Source organism: Plectropomus leopardus, chromosome 14 (genome assembly GCF_008729295.1).
Source record: "Plectropomus leopardus isolate mb chromosome 14, YSFRI_Pleo_2.0, whole genome shotgun sequence".
NCBI lineage: Eukaryota > Metazoa > Chordata > Actinopteri > Perciformes > Serranidae > Plectropomus > Plectropomus leopardus.
The window spans coordinates 17,394,698-17,415,714 of NC_056476.1; the positions used below are offsets into that span (position 1 = coordinate 17,394,698).

At 41.7% G+C, this 21,017-nt stretch overlaps 2 protein-coding genes across 4 annotated transcripts; one reads left to right on the forward strand and one right to left on the reverse strand.

Annotated features, from left to right (window-relative positions):
- The first annotated feature begins 255 nt into the window (after nucleotides 1-255).
- On the forward strand, nucleotides 256-3,871 carry LOC121954028 (transmembrane protein 179). Of its 2 annotated transcripts, XM_042501336.1 has the most exons (4): nucleotides 256-572; nucleotides 1,055-1,192; nucleotides 2,074-2,152; nucleotides 2,234-3,871. In XM_042501336.1, the coding sequence occupies exons 1-4, from the start codon at nucleotides 271-273 to the stop codon at nucleotides 2,405-2,407; spliced, it is 693 nt and encodes a 230-aa protein (XP_042357270.1). In that variant the 5' UTR covers nucleotides 256-270; the 3' UTR covers nucleotides 2,408-3,871. The 2 variants fall into 2 exon arrangements, with proteins under 2 accessions (XP_042357270.1, XP_042357271.1); XM_042501337.1 differs by lacking the exon at nucleotides 1,055-1,192.
- On the reverse strand, nucleotides 3,359-19,702 carry c14h14orf180 (chromosome 14 C14orf180 homolog). 2 transcript variants are annotated; one of them, XM_042501333.1, is made up of 10 exons: nucleotides 19,280-19,702; nucleotides 18,537-18,567; nucleotides 14,556-14,642; nucleotides 12,080-12,200; nucleotides 10,074-10,104; nucleotides 9,854-9,962; nucleotides 6,525-6,688; nucleotides 6,232-6,364; nucleotides 5,599-5,625; nucleotides 3,359-5,174 (listed from the first exon to the last, which is right to left on the reverse strand). In XM_042501333.1, the coding sequence occupies exons 1-10, from the start codon at nucleotides 19,430-19,432 to the stop codon at nucleotides 4,969-4,971; spliced, it is 1,062 nt and encodes a 353-aa protein (XP_042357267.1). In that variant the 5' UTR covers nucleotides 19,433-19,702; the 3' UTR covers nucleotides 3,359-4,968. The 2 variants fall into 2 exon arrangements, with proteins under 2 accessions (XP_042357267.1, XP_042357268.1); XM_042501334.1 differs by lacking the exon at nucleotides 5,599-5,625.
- Nucleotides 19,703-21,017: the final 1,315 nt, after the last annotated feature.

Here is a 21,017-nt window from a genome sequence, read left to right on the forward strand (position 1 = left end):
AACTCCCCAACTCTGCTCATGTCGACGGTGTAAAGTGTGGAGGCGGGGTGAATGTCGGTGTTAACTGTTAAACACTTAAACTGTTGCAAATGGGAACACCGGTGAAGATCTACATAGCTTGGCTGTAGATAAGAAGGAGAGCCTTGAGGGCCCCAGCCTGTTCATTAATTTACAGCGGAGCGTCGGATGCTGCGCCTCCACTCATCGCTGCCTCCACCGCGCAGCCGCAGTTTCTCCAGGGCGCAGAGAGCAGAAGAGGCAGATAGAAAAATGGCCCTCGATAATTTAATTTTCGCCCAGTGCATCCTATATTTTTTAGCCTTCGTATTCGGTTTCATCGCCGTGGTGCCTCTGTCTGAAAATACGGAGGATTTCCGGGGGAAATGTCTGCTTTTCACGAGGGGTATGTGGCAAAATGAGAACATCACCGTGTCGAAGCAGCGCTTCATCGTGGAGGAGTGGGGACCCGAGTCCTCCTGCAGCTTCATCACTTTTGTCGGGATAGCGTCCCTCATCCTGTCCGCAGTGCAGTCATGGAGGCTGCTGTTCTTTCTGTGCAAAGGACACGACGAGTGAGTGACCGCTGACTTGTGATCGTTAAACACATTTCAATACCAGCAGCCTATAAAGCTCAGTAGGACCTGCTATACCACTCAGGCTTAACTGCTCAATGCAAATGTGTTTTTTTCTGTCCGTGCCCCACGCCCTCATTTGCGCTTTATTCTGGCTCAGTCATGCTCTGCATGTAATATAGATAATCATACTGACAAATGCCATGAAATGAGCCAGTAAAAACGACTAGTCACTGTCGCCCTCCATTATAAAGATGGAGGGAATAGCCTACACTTGCGATGCCTTTGAAGAACCAAAATCATACTCTCACTCACATACAGTGTTTCTAACCTGTGCCACTTTGTTCATATGGCTGGAGTACATACAGATCTCTTCAAATTATGGTGTGATTTATAGTCTGACACAACTGGAATGTATTCACACATTAAGCAGAGATTTCACACTTTCCATCCTCCTCAATGTCTGTTCTACCTGCCTGCAGCTCCATCTTCAACGCCTTCCTCAACCTGCTGATCAGCTCCCTAGTCGTGTTCACAGTCTTCCTGTCCAGCACTATTGTCAGTGTGGGTTTCAACATGTGGTGCGACTCTGTCACCGAGAGTGGGACCATGCCCAGCAGGTGAGACCAGCAGAACACAGTAGGGGTGGGCGATGCCACGAAATTTGGTTTTGATACGATACAAAGTAATTCAGGGCCAGAATCACCGATATCAATACCAATATGATGCTTGATATGATTATTAAAAAAAAATATGAATACATTTCCATGTAGGGGAAATCAGTGTGTCATGATTTATGAGGAAAGTAATCAATCTGCGTAAGTAACAACTAAAGATGACCAACTGCAGTTTGAAAAATGTAACATTAACCAATACTGAAGATCTAATTTGGCTAAATATTAATTTCAACACTATGTACCTGGATATTCCTCACCTAAGCCTTTCTGAACAGACAGTGAAGTTTTCTCTTTCTAATGGTTTTAATCCTCTTTAAACCATTAAACCATCGCTGCTATTATGTCTTAGATCAAACTAGTCAGGATTCAGGCCACAGTGCTTTGCGAATGGGCGATGCAGGCTTGGAATTAGTTTTTGCATTCACCAACCTTGGACAGCTATGGTCTTTGGGGACGTGTATACAGTAGTACAATAGAATTATGGGTCTGTGTCAGACGCTGCTGGGTCTGGAGCATGTTGTTTGAGTGAAGACAAAAGAAAAGCAGTGGAGGAGCAAAGAGCACATACACTAGATGTGCTCAGAACAGTGAAACATTTGCACAGTTTTACTGTTGAAATACTAACACGTACGACACAAACAAACCCACTTTTTGGTATAGATCCTATTGGTGTAGGGTCAATATTTGCAAAGAAAACGTAGTGTTGAGAGTGGCGATATTTTGGTACAGATCCGCCCACCCCGAGTACAAAAAAAATTTCAGACAATTTTATTACACAGAGCAGTGATCCTCCTTAACACCAGCTTATGTTTGCCACATTTTAGCTGCGAGGACATGCAGGACACTGATCTAGAACTCGGCCTGGACAACTCTGCTTTCTACGACCAGTTTGCTATAGCTCAGGTAAGACATAATGAGTATATCATTCAGGACAGACAAACAAAATCACAGGTACATCAACATTAATTTCCTTCTGTCTTTCAGTTTGGCCTGTGGGCTGCATGGCTCACCTGGCTTGGGATTGCAGTGATGGCCTTCCTGAAGGTCTACCACAACTACAGGCAAGAGGACCTGCTGGACAGCCTGATCCACGAGAAGGACCTCCTTCTTGGTCGCTCCTCACGCCGCAACTCTGACCTCAAGACCGGTCTGATCTAAAAAAAAAACAAAACAAAAAAACAGGGGACATCCAAACACACACACACACTCACACGTACAGTCCTCTTGCCTGTCATGAGAAACACCAATATTTGCCTCTGTAGACAATCAAATTGGCTTTTGCTCCCATTGATCGCGGATTGAATCAAACGGAAGGTTTTAGCTTTGTTCTCCAAAGGTGATTGATTTCTCCTCAAAAAATCTCCTTATGGTTGTCAATCCTTTAGGGAATCCTGCTTTATTGAGTTTAATTATTAACTGTGTGCATTCCTCGTCAACTCTCACACTCACACACACACACACACACACACAAAACCATGCTTACACTCTGATAGCATTAAAATCATTTGATGGAAATGTTATTCTTAATTCATGAATTTCTATATAGCAACACAGTATTAATGGCTTGGGACAAATTGGCCAAGGGATCATGTCGTCTTTGTGAAACTTCTGCATGGACCTAATGCATGACAAATTAATAGGGTGGTGGTTTTTAGATGTAAAAGGGATGTTTTATTTCATTTTATACACCAATAAATGTGTTCCTATGGAGGGAGTTTTCCTGGTAGAACGCGCACAAGATGAAGTGGGAGTTCTGCATGCTGCAGCAAAGTAAAAAGATGTGTGCTTTTGCAGTGTATTCTCATTTTAATAAGCAGTTACAAAAGGTGTTTTATAAAAATGACAAATTGTAGTTCTGAATATTAATGTAACAGGCAGCCGGTTAAAAATGCTTTTAGCAATCTGTGTGAGATAAAATACAAATCCTATCTTGTGCCATATAGTAACTCAGGCTTCTCCTTTACACTTTATAGGCTACAAACCAATATACTGTATTACTGTGAGTAGACGCACAAATGTACCCGCATGCATCTCTGTCCCTGTTACATCCACATCACACACTCACTCAGTGTTAGAAATGACAGGAAGAAAGCAAATCATCTGCTTCACTTTGATAGGCAATGACAATTTTATTCAAAAGAACTGAAATCATAAAACGGTAGGAACTAAGAAAACCCTCCATAAAAGGCACTTCTTTCAAAGTGACCATAAACGTTTGGACAGCCGTGAAATGCAGCTTTTAAGCTAAATGTTAATATGCAGGACATGAGTTCACTGTTTTATTGCTAATGACGATTTAGTCTGACAGTACAGAGTTGAGTGTTTCTTTCTTCCATATGGGTGTTATTAGCGTTATATTGCTTTGACATTCAAACATCCAAAATCCAACGCTTTCCTTCTGAGTTCCCTGAAACCTGTTATACAAAGAAAAATGTTTTACTGGAAACCATGTGATGTGTGTTATTGCTCATAATGAGAGGTCTGTGGGATGTGCATCACTATGCTCTTTTGTTCCTATAATCCATTTGTGTGGTTTGAATTTCATTTGATAAAAGGACTCCTGCAATAACCTCCAGAATCTGATTGTTATATGTCTGTGTTTGGCCTCATATTTCTAGAAATTAACTTGATAAAAAAAAGTTTTAAATGTATAGCAAATATTTATCTATTCATACCTTTGTCCAAAGCTTGATGAGCATTTGACATCACGATTAAAACCTGAATATTATTGTTTTTTAAATAGAAATGTAACAGGTAACAAAAAGCTAAAAAATCTAAAATAATTGAAAGTCGGATATTTTTGTAGATGCAGATATACAGTATAGAAGAATAAATAACAGTTGGGGTCGAGGATATTTTGTGGGATTCAAGCGGTTATAAAGAGGAACACTGTTAAAAGCTTTAGCATTCTTTCAGTTTCGAGTATATTCTCTTTGACGATAGATAAGGAGAGAGGATTCATAACATTGTGCTGCAGGTTTTCTCCTCAGTGGAGCTAGGAATCAGCTGAAGACTGCCGGTCGTACAGAAGACCAGACAGTCTGTAAAGAAAGAGGTGTTTTTCATCCGTTAGTCATTCAACCTGGTGCTGTGAAGTGATGCAGCCCTGTGTTTTTTTCGCTCTCACGGATCATTATCCAACAGTTCACACATTTGTGCTTCCCGTCCTCCTCTTCTCGAATGTGCGCTGTGCCAATCAAAGCTGTCTCCAAACGTCTCTACATTCATTTATGTGCAATTACAAGGCTGAATATTGTGATAGTCCTTAGTATATTGAACCGTATATACACATTCAGTTCTGTGTAATATCTGATATACACAAATCATGTAACAAAATAAATATTTTCATTTCATGGAAACATTCACTCACATACAACAGACTGTGACATGAACTGAAAGGTCAAATGGGTGTGGTGTTTAAAGTGAGCGTTATATGTGAGCATTGCAGATGTGCAAAATCATAATTTAAATAAAGAGTGGCGTGCCAACCACTTTAGCACATATGTACATACAGACATGGAAGCTACATATTTCAGGGATTACACATTTTCCCTTTTTTCACTGCCAGAGTGGTTCAACACCACAGACAGTGCAAAGAGCCTTACCGAATGGCTGAGGTGTTTGTAGGCCCCGGCTCCCTAAGAGATAGGAAAAAAGAGGGCTCTGAAAAAAAAAAAAAATAAAGGAGGCTCTATGTCTCCACCTGTGGTCGGTCCCAGTCACTGCATGGTCAGCCAGATCCAGCAGCCCCACAGCAGCTGTTTCATATGCAGCAGGTAGACAGCCAGCGCTGCCTCCAGCTCCTCACACACGCGCTGTGGGCGCCGCCGGTCTGTGCAGTACATCGCCACACCCAGGAATGACATCAGCAGGAAGAGGCATGTGAAGAGGGCGAGGTGGGGACGGGACGGTGTCGTCTCATAGGCTGCAAGGATGAAAACAAAACCACTTTTTCACAGTTTTGATTTGTAAATGAGCGTTTGAATTGTCACATGCACAGCTCCCCTTTCTTCCTGCTTAAGTAAGGAAGTCAAAACCTCAGGAGGAAGATTTTAGGATTTAATGTGATTGCATACAGTGTAGAAAGTGCAGCGAAGGTCTTGTAAACACACACTGTGCTCTGTGTTTGTTGAGAAGGAGTGACAGTTAAAGGCTTGACTCGGTTTTGCATGGCAGGCGACAAAGTTAAACAAAAGTGACCTTTAATTTACACCACCAAGAAAATGAACCTAAATCCTTTTACTTGATGCTTTCCCCACACATATTTACATCCAGTGGACGGTAAAGAAGTGTTTTGGTGCCATTTTCTCATGCACATAGTGATTCTGAGCACTTTCAGACAGACTTACCACCTAAACAGTCACAGTAAGGAATGTCTGTGAAGCAGACAAAAAAAAAGAGGCCAGTCAGTCAAGGAGAGCCAACCTCTGTGATGTACAGCAGCTCCCAACCAGCTGCTGTGCCCTCACAGACTCACTATCTCTCTGGAACAGACTCAGTGGTGCCTCATTTGCATGCATAATTAATTAGAAAGAGTAAATCACTAGCTCATGTATTGGGAGTCTCACAGCATTACCTTATTTTTAAATAGTACAGAATGCCCGAAGGACAATAGTATACGATGCAATCTCAGGATGTTGTAATGCATTTTGTCCTTTCTCTTTCCTGCTGAGTGCAGAGCAGGGCATACACTGTTGTCATGTACGGGTTGAAAGCTCCTCTGCAAGCTGGGATTGCTCATATATTGAGGATTTTTTTTTTTATATGTCAAGTCATAATAACATTCATATTGATACTGAATGAATGCTTTCCCTAGTTCACGCGTCTATAAGTGTTCGGCTGACGGCTGAAAATATGGGTGGCATGAAGTCACTGCACTAGTCTGGTCGAGGTGTGAAAGCACCAGACGGCAGCACGTTCAGTAGGGTTGCACCAGGACATCTGTGTCTGAGCAGGAAGGATGCGTCAAACTGTTTTCTCACCATGTACTGTGGTCTCTGGCTCCCTGAATCGAACCCTGCGTTCGCCTTTTCGTCTGTGGTTGGGTTCTGTGTCTGACCCGTAGTTGGGACTTGGCCTCTTAAGGATGGAGGGGGGGACTTTGCCATTGGTAACCTGCAGCAGATACGGCTCAGGATGAGTACAACTATAACAAGCTACTGATACATTTTACAGACCGACGACAAACAGCTGGAAGGCACAGATCTCATGCAAACAAACCTCTCACATCCAGAGCAACACAGCTGAGGATGCCTGCAGGTGTATTGAACACTACCTTAGGTTTCGGTGCGTCCTCCTGTTGGTGGTGGGTGTCCTTTCTGTGGCGGACCTCTGAGTGTTTCTCCCGGTGGGAATGAGGAAGACAGTTGACGGTGTCTTTGATGGACTCTGCAGCAGCGAAGCGTTTGGACAGCGCAGACACACACTGACCCAGGGAGTCTAGTGAGAGAACCATGACCAGACATGAGTAGTTACCGAGGCTGCAGCCTGATCTGAAGAAGAGGCCAAGTTAAACATACAAAGTTAAACATGCAAATATGTCTTCGAGACGACGCCAGCGTTAACTCTGTCAGCGCCGGGTAGACTACTGCTGAGGAGGTTCAAGTTTCAAACACTGATGCAAAGATGGTAAAAAAAACATACAGTTCACTTGTTATGTTTGTACTGAAAGCTTTAATATCTATTATTCTAGGACCTCTGGGGAAAAAAATTCTGGTCAGACTCACCAAATTAAAATTTCCTCGATCTCATCAGTTTCTAAAAAAGACCGACTTCTCTAAAAGGTAAAAAGGAGGCAGGACTGTAATCATCATCATTCATCATTTATTTTTCAGGGTGGGGGCTTTTTCAAGCATTACAATCGGCATTAAAATAAATAAATAAAAAAGTTTTGATGACTAAGTGCCATTTTACAGAGCTAGCACATGGTAAAGGAAAAGTGCACACACTATTTTTTTTAATGACATATTCCGATTTTTTTAGGACATGCTGTATTATGACTTTTTATGACTTTTTCATGATTTATTATACTACTATATTTTATATATAGTATATATTAGCATATTATATACTATTGTACTACTTTTTTAAAATTACACGGTATTGATTGATTGACGTACTATACTATGGCTTTTATATGACATACACTTCATACTATGACATTATTCATGACTTTTTTTGTGACATACTATATTGTTGCTTGACCGGATGGAGAGTTCGAGACACAGCTGGAGAATTGCATCAGCTGTGTCTTTCTACTGATAGAGTGTATACCTTGTTTCACCTACAGTAGCTTTTCGTTTGCAGTCTTAACAGGACAAGTATCCGGTCTAGTCAACTTCCCGAACAAGTGGCCTTTCTCTTTCCTTTGAACCCAGATTGCAAACATCAGTGCATTCTCAATAAATGTGTCCTTGGTTCACCGTTGTGCTGGAAACTAACATTGATTTGTGCCAAATTTTCTGTGCATTTTAACAGCATTTAAATAGCTGGAATTAATACATATTTTGGGGGGAGAAAAACTTTCTGAATACTGGGGGGACTTGTGATTACACCACAGATGGAAGGTAAAAAAATAAGCCTCAGTCTAGTTTCTCCATTAATTGTGGTGTCTGAAAGTTTTCTCATATCTATACTTACTACTCTAATCTATGCTTTCTCTGTTTATACTAAACCACACAAAAGTTTCTGATTTGCAAAAAAAGAAATGACGTGATTTTTCAAAAAAAAAGGGCCGATGTGAAAATTGGTTAGCCACTATTTTAACCGACTTTTTTTAATACATATGATTACACAGATAAATATGTCCTGTACAGAAAATTAGAGTTTTTATAGACACAAAGATGCTGTTCTGGCTAATGTCAACAAAATCCTTTGGAGTACATACTCTATAGATAATTAAGAAATAAATTCACCAAATAATATTACAAATATAAAATACACAAGTGAATACCACCTTACTAAAAATGAATTTAAAAAACTGAGATTTCCACAATTTGAAGGATCAAACATTCCTCAGTTTCTATAACACCAGCTTGTCGTTTTGTTTTTGAAGTTTAGTACAAATGGGTCACATATTTAGGGACTGTTTCTACAGTTTTATAGTCTCTTTCATGAGAGAATGTAAGTTCATAACCAGGAGGAACAATGGGGTGAATAAAGGGAGATGGCTATGTAATTTTTATCTTTTTGTTAAAAGGAGAGAAGTCTGAGCAAGAGAGGCCATTTAGAAAAAATGTCTCACCCCACATTTACATTTTATTTTCATATCTTTTTTTATTTTATCCATGTCAGCTCATTTATTGCCATAATTTAAAATTTAAATGGTATTTGGTAGATATTGTGAAAATTATGTTGCATTAAATATTATGTTTGAAAAAGTACAACAATTCAATTTTTTTCACACTTTAAGGTTATCTTATTAAACAAGTTGTACCTGTGGCACTCCGATATATATGTTGAGATATTGCTCATATAGTATATACGTGTGTGTGTGTGTGTGTGTGTGTGTGTGTGTGTGTGTGTGTTTGTGTGTCTGGTTTTTCAAAAGGAACAACAAGTAGCATTTCCCATCCAATCATTTTCATGTATTCACTGTGTTGTTAGAAGTTTGGCTAATTTTAGTTCTAAAATGTCACCACGCAGTGCTACACAACACAAAACAGTCGACATACCAGTTCAACTTGCAAATGCACATAAATAGTTTGTTAGCTGAGGGAGGGTGAGTGACCCAGTTTACAGTGAACGGTGTCTAGGGGGACAAGAGCTGTATCCACTTAAACCTGCCTCTGTCGGAGCGTCTTGCCACGGGTCAGAGAAGATTTCTCTGTGTACAATACAAAAAAAAAGGTTGAAAAAAAGTGCACAGAGACTTCTGTGTGTTCTGATCTGCAGCAACAGCAACAACCGCTTCTCTGAACCTGCACTCTTTCACAATTTCACCAAACACATTTAAGACCATCTAAGGTGAACAACAAGCAGTGTTGTAAATCTGTCTTTATATGCTGTACTCTCCTGTCTTTATGTAGCCGGCCCTGTTCAGCACCACTGCCTCTGAAAGCTGACTCGACAAACAAGGAGGGTTTGTGCATATTGCTTTTTACACCACAGCAGTCTTCACAAAAAAATGCAGAGTTTAGAGAGTGTTGCGCCCTCTTAATGCAAGCCAAGCATACATACTGTACAACAAATCTGTGCCCTCAAACTGTCACAAAGGTACTTTTTCCCTTTTTGCTCTGCATAAAAGAACTTAAGTAAGGACATGACTGCAAGTGTTTGTTAATCTAACATTTTTATGGGTTGGCGTGGTTTAAAGGCTAACTGGACTGCTTTATCCTCACTTTGCAGTTTGCTCTCTGAGGTAGGAGATAACTTGTTCTTGAGATTATTATCACTGTTCTGGTTTTGTCATGAGACAGCGAGGTCTGCACCCTCATGTTTCAGATTATATAATGTGTCCGCAGTTGTTCTCAGAAATCGTGCAACCATGTTTGTTGTTGACTGTCTTTTAATCTCCGCACAGTAACTACCTTATGTGATAACACTGTGTCAGGACAACAGTATTTACTTTGCCTCTCTGTGTCATTAACCTCTGGGAGTGTTTACCTGAATATTCAGTCTTGCCGATCTCAGCATAGACGGTGGCCATAAGCTCCAGGCTTCTGGCTGTAATTGGGTGGTCATTACCAAAGGCCCTCTGGTGGATCTTTGCAGCCTGAAAGATTAATTAACAGGCAGTAGGGATTTTAAGTTGACACTTAAGTGCCATAAAATATTTTATCTGTTCAAAAATCCAGGGAGGAAGCAAAGAGAATGATGTACATACCTTACCGCTGTATTCTAGAGCAAGATGAGGTCTGAAAGAAAAAGGAAAAAAATGGCACTGTTACAAAAATACACAACTTCTACATTTTTCTGTGGCACTGCAGTTAAATAGAGAGCACTGAATTTTCAGATTAAATCTACCTCTGCACATTCTTCTACCATTTAAGCACAAATATTTTCAAAGACAACAACAACGCCTGACCTTAATCAAATGTAGTGGCCTGTGCTGTGCTGTCAGTTGCGCGTATCAGTTTTCAGCAGCATGAGAAATCTAAACATGCGGATGCTGTGATTAGACACAGAGAGCAGGGCTGCAGGTGCTCAGGCACCTTATGGAGGAAGTGGAAACCTTCTATTTCTGCCAGCACTCACTGCCTCTTTCTATTATCCAGGGTGAATTACAGAAGGCATGGCGCTTTCAGCTTGGTTTACTGACTTGTGCCCTTCCACTACTCTTCTGCTTAGTGCTAAGCTTGATGAACATGATGTGGTACATTGAGAATCTGCCAGCTGTTCCGCTCATATCGGCCATGGAAAGTCAGCCAAGGACATTCATCACCCTCACGCCCTCACGTGTGCCTATGGATGTAGAGCAAGCTCTGTTTAGTGTGACAGATGTCAGCTTCGCTGTTCCAAACCCACACTTCCCTTCAATTAGTAATGGCCAGGTGTCAGTTTGCACTACTTTAGATTGTCCTTTTCAGGGGACATCTGATCGGCAAAGACAGAAAAGCCCTTCGCCGACCCAAAGGACTTCCTACGACATTGCTGAAAGATTCAGGGAGTATTACAACTTCTTGTCTACAAGACAGAGAGACTGGAACTGAGGCTTACTGGAGAAGTAATAAGAGCTTTGGGGCATTAAGACAATTTCACCGCTTAAAGAAAGCAAAGCTAGTTTGTGTTTTTTATGTTCCTCATTTTGTACAACTTTAATAGTCCACACAGGGTGAATTTACAAGACAGGATCAAAGAGCAGACTCAAATTCCCCACTTGTTCTTATTTAGCCAGAAACCAAAGCCCGTGGGCGCAGTCATGCACAATCAGTACCATCTCATTTAAGTTTAACTACTGTACGTTCCTTACATTACTCAAGCACCGTGACCAGACCTCTGTCGAGCAGACCTTCCACCCTCTGTCACCCTCTCTGGCAATCAGGTTAAATGGCCTAATCCCAACAATGACAACAGAGGCACAGAAAATAGGTGCATGCTACGGCCTAACAAAGTATCGCTGCAACAGGAGACACCGGATCCAGTTAAGGTGTTCCTTCTGTAACATTCGCAAAGAGTGTGGTGTCTCTTTCCTCCACATCTACAGGGAAACTCTAGCTAAAAAAGACTTGGAGCTGGAGTTTATCTAGTTCAAAAAATTTCCATTCCAGAAAGTGTGTATGTGCAAGTTGGATATGCATACATTTTGTTCTGCCTGTAATTGTCATATACTTCTCATTTTTTCCATGACAAAACATGTAAAACAAGATATTTAACTATAAACTGTTAATAAAAGCAAAGATAAAAGTGATTAATTCCTGAAAGTGGGTTTTCCAAACTGTCACACAAAGCAAGACAAATATCCATTTCAGTGGTCTTGCAGTAAATAATTTACCTCAAGATTATTTCAGTTTGAGCTGAAGCTAAACTCAGGGTTTGACTCTGTAAACAAATGAGCTTTTTATTGCTCCAGACTGCTGCTTTCATCATAAAACTGATAACAGAAACAAATGCAAATATATAGTTTGCTTTGTACAACTGAATCAGCAGCACTTTCACCTCAGCTGTGTGCATAAAGGCCCAAATACAACACACACAGAATATGTAATAGTAGCATTAGAATATAGTGTAAAGTATTTCAACTCTATACAAAGTTGGTGATAAAACAGTCATAAAAGTAAATTTACTTAACTATAAATTCACTCCCAATGAGCCCACTGAGCCGTTAAACTCACAGAACATGTAACGCCTCATTAACTCCACCACAACAGAAGTTTCAGCAGTTTTACCTACTGTTTGCTCATGATGCAGAGCTGGGCCAGCCGTTCGAGGTGCTGTGCCTGGGAGGCCTGCTCCGAAAGCTCCTCTGGGGTTGTCCATCCTGCAGAGCCCAGCGTAGCCTCCTCCTGAGGCCCTGTTACACAAACACAGGGCATGGAATCACAGTCAGCCCACCAACAAACCACTCAGTCTCTCCCTCTGCTCCTCTAACTATCTATCAATCCCTCTCTCCTTAGCGTCCTATGATCTCTGTACCTCTCTACCACTGTGCAAGAGTTTGAAAAATAAAGCCCAAAAAGCCTGGCTTTCTGGCTATCAGCCTATCTGGCACTGCTGCGGACTTTAAGCCTGAACAGCAGAGTGGAGCCAACTGAGGACTGGAGACAAGAGAGCAGAGATAAGGGCAGGAGAGAGCGGATAAGGGAGTCAAACAGCACACTCACCACGCCCACTGGAACACTAAGACACATGCACGCACACAGTGACACACCACAAACATATAGTACGTACTTTACTCACCAAGCACACAAACCACGCACATGTAATAGCTCAGGTGGAAATGAGTTTGGCTTGTAATCCATGCCAAAAGCAAGTGCAAACTAATCATTGTAACAGGTACAGGCTTCTGTTTGCATAACAAAAACCACAAAATGACAATTATTTGAGCTGTCAGAGGGGAAACTGAGAAGGGAAAATGTGAGAAAGACACCAGGGAGACAGACAAAGCTTGCAAGCTGCAGCTATAGTGCCAGCTCTGCCTCTGGAGAAGTCCAGCATTCAATCCATGTGAGTGCTGAATCAGGGGCTTCAGTATTCTATAGCGACACACAGCTTCTAATGAGATAGTGCAAAGTGTGGCCATTTGTCTTCTACTACGCCTGTCCCCGTTCTCCTCCACTGTGCCCACGCTACACTGCGCTGCTGCCTCAGCAGCAGACACAGAGGAAGAGGCAGACGTCTGGAGCGGCAGCAGGTGATGAATGAGCGGCCTCGCTGTGAACGCTCGCTTAAAGCTCCACCAGGTACATTGTAAACAAAGATGGACTTGGGTAGAAATGTGACATCATTTCATATTGGCTTAATGCAGTTAAGAGAATAGATGTCTTGGGTGCAGAAACACATTGTGTTTAGCATATATATTATTTGCAGGTTAGCTTGTAGATGCCGGTTACACATAAGTCACTTTGGAGAGCTGCCCACTACAAACACAGTCTGTCAGCCACTGAACAACGTCAGTGCATCTGGTGTTTTACTAACAGCCTCAAATTAAATACAAATATAAAATGAGATTCCACACTATTTGGCATCGCCCCCTCCTAGTAATGCATGTCAAGAAAAAAACAGTTGATCTTTATTTAATGGGTCCTTTACAGTCTACGGATTTTATTATAGTTTTGTGAGTTTTCATAGAAAGAACTATATAATTTAGTATGTTTTATAGGGAAAATAAAGTTTTGAAACTGGCAATTCAGTTAAAGGAACTGAAGATAACCCTGTGCACAGCTGTGCCTCTCCCCTGGGTGCCAGTGAGTGTGGGATGAACAACCTGCTCTGATCCTGACTCACTGATACTGCCACTTTGTCAGTGGACCTAAATGTCAAAATATGATGTGTTAGGCAGATGACTCTCCTGCATCTGTTTTGGACACACTCAGTTAATCTGATGTTCACTGACTCTAACACTCTGTTAAACTGTAGCTTAGCAATCACTCTGAATCAAATAACTGAAACAAAATTAAAATGATCTCTTTTTTACCTATTACAGACAAATAGATTTTTTTTTTATTTTTCCAGGAGACTTGTTGGAAAACATTAGGAATATTAAGGATGACCAAAGACATTTAAAGTCTGGTCTGAAAGCAAGCAATCAAAAGTGAGCACAATTTCATTTATAAAGTTAAACATTGTTTGACAGCCATGGGAGCCATTTAAAATTGTAAATGAGATTTTCAACAATTTAATCACTGAAATTTGTGGCATTATGAATTATGCATTATGAACATTGCAGATCATCACATAAAAACATGAGAAACTCGCTAAATAAAAGTTAACAAATAACAGTTATTTTAAACACTATTCTTCAGAAAACATGCCTGCACTTTAATTGGTAAACAGTAAATGGACTGCACTTGTACGGCTCCCTTCTAGTCTCTACCATACAAGGTACAACCTGCTACTAAGTTTAACTTTCATACACGTTCACACATTGATGTGAATAGCACAGCCATTGTGAGCAATTTGGGGTTCAGTATCTTGCCCAAGAGCACTTTGACATGCAGACTGGAGGAGTCTGGGATCGACCTGCTAATTTTGATTAGTGGACGACCCGCTCTACCTCTTGAGCCACAGCCGGGTGAACACAATCACACAGTATTGTAATAATTTTAATGAAAAGTTTAACTGACGAGGGCAACATCCAATACAGTATATGCACTTACAGTATATTCCCAGAAGTATTCATCGACAGATTCATGTAAAAATTACTTGCCTGTGCTCCCCTGAAGCGCCGTGAGCTCGATCAATGCCACCTCATAGAACATTTTCTCAGCCTGGATGAACTGGAGGGCCTTCCCATCTGTTTATATGGGTGAAGGATTAGTCTCAGTTGTCAACAGGATTAGTCAGTTGTTGAAGTTAAAAACAGCTTCCTCTCCCAGCTCAATGCTGTTTTTTTTCCCCTTATGCCTCACGTGAATGACCCCTGCAGGCAAACAGAATGTGGAGTAACCTGAAGCAGATTGTTGATCTTGTGGTCTTGATTTGGCAATACAGATTTGTGGTGGTGTCTGTTTTTCTAGCTTTTGTGATGTTATCTACTGTTTGTGGTTTTGGTACACCATTTCAAACAGAGTGACTGTGATACAAAAGAAGTTTAAAAATGCTGCATCTCACAGTGGAGTTGTCTCTGATTACACCCCATTATATCATAGCATATTATATTCTTATTTTAGTGTTGTTTGCTTTTGTGTTTTGAACAGAATCCTTTTGATTGATCTCACTCTTTTGTTTCCATGAAAAGGCTCTCTATAAAAAGCATCCTAAAAATAGAGCCACTTCACTTCTCAAAGCATTCTGCGACTTAGAGTCCGTCCCACTGTAAAATGACACCACTGATGCTTGTCAGGTGAATTTAAAGACCAATGGGAAAGAGAATGCTTAAAATAAACACGGTCCTGCCTGTCTAAATGTCCTACTTACCACCACATATCCCATGTGTATAACACTATAAATTACATTCTTGGTATTTCACTTTATTTTCCAATTACACTCTAAAATATCTCACAAAAATCTAAATATCTGTAGCTTTTATACAGGGGGTTTGAAAGATGCACAATAGATTCCCACCTTTGAAGAAGAGTAAAGCTTAAAACTGAAAACCACAACAGCTGGTTTCCTTCATTTTGTCACCAGGAGAATAATGCTGGTACTGCAGAACAGGCGAGCCACACATCCACCAGGAAAACCAAGACACAGTGCAGTTAAAATCCTATTTTACTTTAGGTCCTTAACAAAAGGGAGGCAAGTCATCAAACAGAAAACTAAAGGATTAAAAATTTAAAAATGTGTTATTCCGATGAGCTCCGCAAGATACAAGAAAAAAGGATGGATGGTGAGGGGTAGATGTTAAAAGCTATTAGGGGATGAACATCTAAATAATTTACTGTACAGTACAGTGAAAGAGTACATAGCAGCCTGTCATGAAACTCCCTGGGATCATATTATCATTGCATACAGCGCCACACCTTTGTTTGAATCTTTCGAACAAATCTTGAGGATGATTGGTAATGCATTATACCTGCTCGGTTCCTGGGAGTCACCTGGCAGCAGGGAATAAATTGAGTGTGAGGTGGACCATCTGGGAGGGAGGATTAGAGGAACAGCCATCATCAAAGGTCAGACTACTACTTTTGCCTGCTATTTTTAGCCTGGCTGGACCACAACAACGCCACAACAGGAACCTCACACAATACCCTGTGGGGAATGTGGGCTCCACTCTACCTCCACCTCCACACACACATTCTCCCCTGAGCTGGTAATTGGACTGCACTCCAAACTCGACAGGAACTTGCATTAACACTAGCACCTTCAAAGGCACATCACATCACATGTGCATTACTCTGCTGATGCTGCACTGACATGAAGCATGCTATCTAGCCGGTGGAGTTCTAGATCATGGGATCAAATATGAATGTATTTTCATGCTTCTATATTGATTAACTTGTGTTCTTAAGGTTCCTGTGACTCTCTATCTACTCTTTCTGTGCTGTATGTCCACTTTAAAAGTGTAAATATATGCCCCTGTTATGTGACATTATAGGGACAGTTCAAACCAAACATCAACACTCCATATTTTTCCTCTTCCCTGTGGTGCTACTTATCCATCTAGATTGTTTGGTGTGACTTACCATTTGTTGGACATATCGGCCATAGAGATGTATTCCTTCTCTCCAATATAATGGAACTAGATGACACTTGGCTTATGGTGCTCAAAGTGCAAAAAAAAAAAAAAATTCTTGAAAATTTGAAAAAACTTAAGAGCAGTATCTCTTTCCAGAATTCATGAACCGGTTACTCAAGATAATCCGCAGACGTTGTGAGCAGTTTCATGTAGGAACTATTTTCTTTCCATAGCAATACACCCACCAAGTGTATCACTGTGCATAAGGAAGCATGCATCTACTCATGGATAAGAGGCTCATGCTCATGACAGCACAAGACGTAAACATCAGTTGCATCCTCCGTGGCTTAGCTGAAACATTAGTTAGCTCAGCGCTGCTCAGTCTACTAGCAGTAGTTGCACGTATCCTTCCTCATGCTGATACAGTTGGTGGGTGTAGTCTGGTAGAAAGAAAATAATTCCTATATGAAAGTGCTCAAAACAAGGTCTGTTGATTATCTTGAGTAACCTGGTCATGACTTTTGGAAGAGACATTGCTTTTCAGTTTTTCAAATACAGATAGTTTTTTCTGTGCTTTGATGAATGTCATCTAGTTCCATTATATTGAAGAGAAGGCAGACATCTCTACAGCTGTTATCTCAAACACTGCAACTCACACCAAAACAATCTAGATGGATAAGTAGAGATACAAGTAAGAGGAACAATATGGAGTTTTGATTTTGGGGCGAACTGTCCCTTAAGAGTCAAATCGCCTGGGGTGGTATGCTTTCCAAGAAACATGTATCAGTAAACACTCAGCAGCCAAAAGAGCTTTTGGCTCTGGACAAAGGTCACTTGTAGATACTGCCAGCTCTGATAACAATATGTCAAGCCTCTACTATGTAAAGTCAGCTTTGCTTCCTGATTATGAATTTTGTTTAGACCCACAAACAAAACAGGAGGAGCCATCACAAAATCAGTTGTTGCAAACATTTGTGTGAAACTCCAAGGTTCCCATATCCTCTCCCAGTTTGAGCACACTGACCCTTCACCTCCCTCCCTAGAGGACGACTGCCAAGACCACAACATCACTGCTTTAGCTCAGATGAGAACTACTAAAAAAGAAGCGTCTCTTAAAAATGACCACACACTTTCAATTTCTGCACACAAAGATGTTATTAATAAGGCCACCAGATGCCATTCTTACTCTGTTATCTTATTGTGAATAACCAGTGTTTGTGATTCGGAGTTGCCCTCTCTTCCGCTGACCTACTTAACAAGATGTAATTACATTTCCATGGCTGCAATCTCACACCTAAAGTACAACAATGCAACATGGTAACTCTACCAGACATAAAAAGCCACAGTTTGACATGACGTGCCGTCATTACTATTGATGAAAAGATTTCAAAAGATTTAACCCCGTCATGCAAGATGACCCTCTTACTGTGAGCAGATACCGTTTCATACTGAGAAGGGGCCCACCTACTGATGGGCTATTGACGAAGCGAAGCTCAGCAAATCGACCTATTTTGGAAAATGGACAGTAAGGGGTAGAGCTTTGCTGAGGTAGATAACCTGAGCTGGCAAGTTAAGTGTTGGAGTGTCTCAGTGACAGGGAGAAGAGCCACAGAGGTAATATATCCTGAAACGTAACACCTCTCCATTATCTCTATGTCCTATACCACTATAGTTTATAGAAGCAGTGAAGTGGCGATGAACAGGCTAGTCGGTGCAGATGCAGGTTAATTAGAGCTCTTCCACTCTGTTGTGCAGAGATAAGAGCCTACAAATCCTCTTAAGAGACAGACACACAGCCCGGGCGGCACACAAGACGTATGGCATTCTGGGACAAATGTGTTATTATGAAATCGCCCACAGACATCCACTCATCCCCCTCAGTTTACACCACATTCTATAAAAGCCTTACATCCCCCATTGTGCTGGAATTTGCCACGCCTCTCACCGCCGACAATTCTTTCCACGCTCACCTCACAGAAAGCTAGTTTCACAGTTAGCCTGCTTGCTAGCACTTCTTGCAGGGATGGTGAAAGTATAAGTGTCAGATTTCCCTGAGTTAGTAAAGGATACAGTTCTTTTCAGTGATGAAGAGTTCTGCGATCTGTAAAGGCACAGATAAGATACAAGGTTAATAATCATTAAATAATTCATTTACAACATCAGTCCTGCTTGTGCTTGCATGATGTCATGTGCCGTCATAACAAATAACTCTGCTCTCCTCGCAGCACCGTTGATCTGGTCAACATCATACCGCACATTCCAAACTTCTGAGGCTTTGTTTTGACATCAGGGACATTCCTTTAGGCAAACAGAGTTAAAACTGTAGCCTTCCCTTTGTAGGAGAGACTTGCAAAGGACCCAAGTATGTCATCAGGCAAGACTTTGGCTGGGCTACACAGAATAGCAAAACATAGCCCTCACACATAGGACAGACATTAACTAGATACTATAGTATTTTTAACAACGTGAGCTGTTAACACTGTTACTGTATGTTGCGTGGGATGCCTCATTTAGCAGCATGCATGCTATCAGTCCTACTATGATCTTACAGTGTCAACACAGGTGCAGATGATAGACTGTGCTGTTAGATTTGACATTGATGTTAGTCATATCAAGGTTGAATGCGTCCTGTGTGATCATTTATGAGGAGAGGTGATGCTAAGGAGTCTATACAGATGTGCAAAAACATGATACAGCAGATTTTGTGCATGCATGTTAAAAAAATGTGTACATGCATCCTGGTAGGAGTGTGTGCAAGAGAAATAAGAGTAACAAATGTGATGAGTGTCTATGTGTCCTGTCTTCTGGCTCACCTGGTGTAGACAGTTGGGAAGAGAGGTGAAGCTCTGCACATGGGTCAGTCCCAACAGGCAGCTGAGGAAGCAGTGGAGGGCGGCCTGATACTCCCCCTGCTGCTGGAGCTGCTGTCCCAGCTCAAACAGGCCCTCCCTCCCTCTGTTCAGCATCCCCAGTCCCAGCCAGAGCCAGCACTGCCTCCCATCAGAGCTCCACCGGCCGAGGACAAACGCTCCTCTCTTCGTCTCTCCACTGAAGCACCACAGGTAGAAAGAAACAGCCAGGAGAAGAAGAAAAAAAATGCAGCTGCTCACATGAAGACAGACAGAGAGGAGCCAGAGGGAGGAGCGAGCAGCACGGCTTCCTCTCAGCCTCGTCTAAGTCAAGGACAGGTGGTAAGGAGCAGGCTGAGGGAGCTCCGGCGACTCACACATAAGAGATCCATTCCCCTCCCTCCTCCCAGGCTGCACCAGGAAAGGAGGACAGAGGAAGTCGGGGAGTATTTGCAGTTTGAGTGGCAGAGGAATCGACCAATCCCTGCTCTGCTCATGCACAGAAGCTCTGCCAGCGTGTGTCTTGCACATTGGGTCTCTTTTAAATCTTTTAAAATTGCATTGGTGTTGATGATGAAAACCAAATGTGTGTACTCCAATATCTATATAATGACACTTAAATCCATCCTGTATTTTGTGCATGAACAGAGCAGTGCATTATGTATATCCACAGTGTGCAAGAGACTCACACAAGTCTTACTGCCCCACTTATGATTTATAAATGAGAAGTGCTTAAGAATTATGCACCAACAAGCAAACTAGAATAAATGCTGTGTGAGCACGTTTCACATTACTTCAGAGAAAGAAAGCTTTTGCAAATTCTCTACAGCAAACCAGACAGCAAACACAGGGTCATTAGGAAAAGCCACTGTATGAGAGAGAGACAGAAAGCACTCCTCACTATCCAAACAAAGACAACAAATATTTATTCACTAGGAGTGCCTCTTCTGGATGTGTGCTCACTTCCCTTCACACTCTGCTAATCAACATTAATGTAAGGCCAATCTGTGCCTGGGGAGAGGCGAGGAAGAGATACAACCACAGCTTTTGATCCACGGATGATCCAGAGGATCCTGAATGGGTCTCGACTTTTAGAGCAGCAGCACTCCTCTCCGTCCTCGCTCCATTTGGACACAAGCGCAGTAGCTGGAGGATATGAACAGGGGGAACACAAAGCAAATGGGCAGAGTCAGTCTCCATTAGTGTCCGATGCACCTAGCTAAGCAAGATGGGATTTTAATGGTTGTGAATGCTGGTGAATGGGGGGGGTGAGAGAGCATTAAACTTGCACTGGCAGGTCAGACTCAGGGAACTGTGACCAGCACCCCCCCTCCAACCAGAGAACAGACAGGTGATTGTCCTCACTTTACTGTGGTGTCAAAAGAGTCAAGTTTGAATGCAGTGAGAAAGTAAGCAAAGTGTCTGATGTGATTGAGTTGGAGGCCCACTGGCTGACTCTCAGTGTTCAGTCCTAATAGAAAAAGAGTGAGCTCTTTCTCAACATTGCAGGTCATTCAAGCTGAGCAGACATCAGCTGTGAGGAGGCGCCATCGGATGTTCTTGTCGTCATGTTAACAACATTTGACAAAAGCCATACAACAGGAAACCCTGTGTTATGACGCATAATGTCCGAGCTGATGACAAAGAGTTGATTGTTTGGCAGATCATACAATAGGCGTTGCTCTACCCTGCTGAAAGGATG